This window comes from Cibotium barometz, chromosome 39 (genome assembly GCF_041138505.1).
Source record: "Cibotium barometz isolate CiBa-2024 chromosome 39, ASM4113850v1, whole genome shotgun sequence".
Taxonomy (NCBI): domain Eukaryota; kingdom Viridiplantae; phylum Streptophyta; class Polypodiopsida; order Cyatheales; family Cibotiaceae; genus Cibotium; species Cibotium barometz.
Window position 1 is genome coordinate 25,354,265 of NC_141084.1, and position 2,054 is coordinate 25,356,318.

The following is a 2,054-nucleotide window of genomic DNA, read 5'->3' on the forward strand; positions in this document are numbered from 1 at the left end:
CAAAGACGTAGATGAATGCTTCTTGAGCTTCAACACCAAAAGTGTTTTTTTAAAGCCACAATTCTTAATATTTTCTTGGTTCGATACTTGCATTAAGATGTTCAACTATTTGGCATATTAATGGGTATGCTTTTAGGGTCATTTAATCAAGGGAGACACATTTATTCCCATCAAGTTCTATGCTTTTAGGGTCATTTAATAAAGGGAGATGCATTTACTTCCATCAAGTTCATTTAGAAACATAAAGGGCGAGTTGATGACATCAAGGGATATCAAACATTGTGGATGTGTATGGCATCAATTAAAAAGAACATCACAACATGAATGCTTCTTGAGGTTGAACACCATCCACTAGAAGAAAGTTTTTTTTTTAAGTCACAAATTGTGAATGGATTGTTGGGCTTTTATTGAATTCGATGAAAATGAAGAGAGAGGAAACCAGAAGCAACAAATAAGGGTTCGGTTGGGCACATTGACCAAGCTACAGAAGTTCATATACACCTTTAATGGAAGGTGAAGCTGTACATGAACCAAGCTACAGAAGTTCATATACACCTTTCATGGAAGGTGAAGCTGTACATGAACCAAGAATAGAGGTTACCATTGCTATCCGTGCCATTGCTAAGGGGGGTGGTATAGGCAACACCAGAGACAAGGGCAAAGTCACCTGTGCCACCAGTGATGGGCTTGGAGCTGAATTGGCCCAACTGCTCCAAGCCAACCCCGGTGAAGGTGCCTTGGTTGACAGTGTTATTGATGGTGAAGCTCTCACTAACAAACAAGGTACCTCCCGTTAGAGAGATGAACACATACGTACCTTGGACTTTGCCAATGAGCTCGGAGTTAAGGTCCTGTTGGGCCAATAAGGGCATGTCGAAGCAGTAGGTTTGGCCAAACGAATTGGGTTGGGACAGAAGAGGCTGCCCACAGTGGGCTGTGTTGTAGCCTGCGGTGCTCTTCGACCCTTGTATAGAGAGGTAGTTGTAGACAGTGAGGTTGGAAGGTGGGGTGGCGGCTTGGGCTGATATGAAAGGCTGCAGAAATGCTAATATGGCAAAGGCGATTGCCATGGCCAACTTCGTTTCAAGAAGCGTCTTCTTCGATTGCAGCGCCATCTCTCTCTGCCCTCTCTCTCTCGTGTGTGCGTGCCCTCTCTCTCTCGTGCGTGCGATCGAGCTCGGAAAGCTTCTCGTTTACGCTACCCCTGTCCCTACTTCATATATATAAAAACTCCATCTTAAAACGTCGCCCTCTACCATCAATTCTCTACACTATTGAGAATTTAATTTTAAATAGAAAGCGCTCTGTTTTTTTCTCTAGAATCCGACAGTAGAACATGGCTGTTTCAACAGAATGCGACGCTCTAGCAGATTGTCATGCTGTCAAGCACTCTTGGAGTTAAGCTTCTGTACTGCATCTTAGCCAACCACATCGCCACTCTTCCTTGCGCCTGTCAAGTACATGCATCTCTTCTTTTCTTTTAATTTGAAGCCAAAATCAGCTCAATGTGGCGGTTACATCGTCTACGTGGCAAATTCAGTTGAATAGACGGGACTGTTGCCAACCTGCACGCAAGACAACACGAGAATGCTGCCGAGACAATTTGGTTTTAAGTTTGCACGGCAGAAACTGCCTTATTGGGGGCCCCCGCCGCCGGCCACGAGCAAATATTATTGGACCCATAAGCCATGACCTTTTCTTCCTTGGCTTTCATCAACTAGAACAACAATTTGGTGTAGTGAGCATCTCCTTATGTTCTTCCTTTGCTCCTTTTTTTGCATTATGTTAGTGTTAAATTGGATGAGATCAACTTGAGTGTTCATGGAAAAACTGCAAACAAGATTTGACAGTAGGGGTAGGGGTGCTATACGGGTAGGGGTGCTGGGCATGGCTGTAGGAGCAAGAGTAAGTGGCAGAGGCATTACGGGTGGTGGAGGTGGCATTGGGGGTGTGGTGGAAGAGCAGGAGTGTGGATGACTCTGCTGGTCTTCACTAGGGAACTCGAGGACTACCGACACAAACACTAGGGTTGGAGAAAAGGGAGCATGGATCCT

At 45.0% G+C, this 2,054-nt stretch overlaps 1 protein-coding gene across 1 annotated transcript; it reads right to left on the minus strand.

Annotated features, from left to right (window-relative positions):
* Window positions 1-382: 382 nt before the first annotated feature.
* On the minus strand, window positions 383-1,181 carry LOC147615922 (disease resistance response protein 206-like). Its single transcript, XM_086778006.1, has one exon. The coding sequence runs from the start codon at window positions 1,113-1,115 to the stop codon at window positions 546-548; it is 570 nt and encodes a 189-aa protein (XP_086634132.1). The 5' UTR covers window positions 1,116-1,181; the 3' UTR covers window positions 383-545.
* Window positions 1,182-2,054: the final 873 nt, after the last annotated feature.

Bases quoted from the DNA above. Each gene is read 5' to 3' on its own strand.
- LOC147615922 (XM_086778006.1), bottom strand. From the start codon at position 1,115: ATGGCGCTGCAATCGAAGAAGACGCTTCTTGAAACGAAGTTGGCCATG.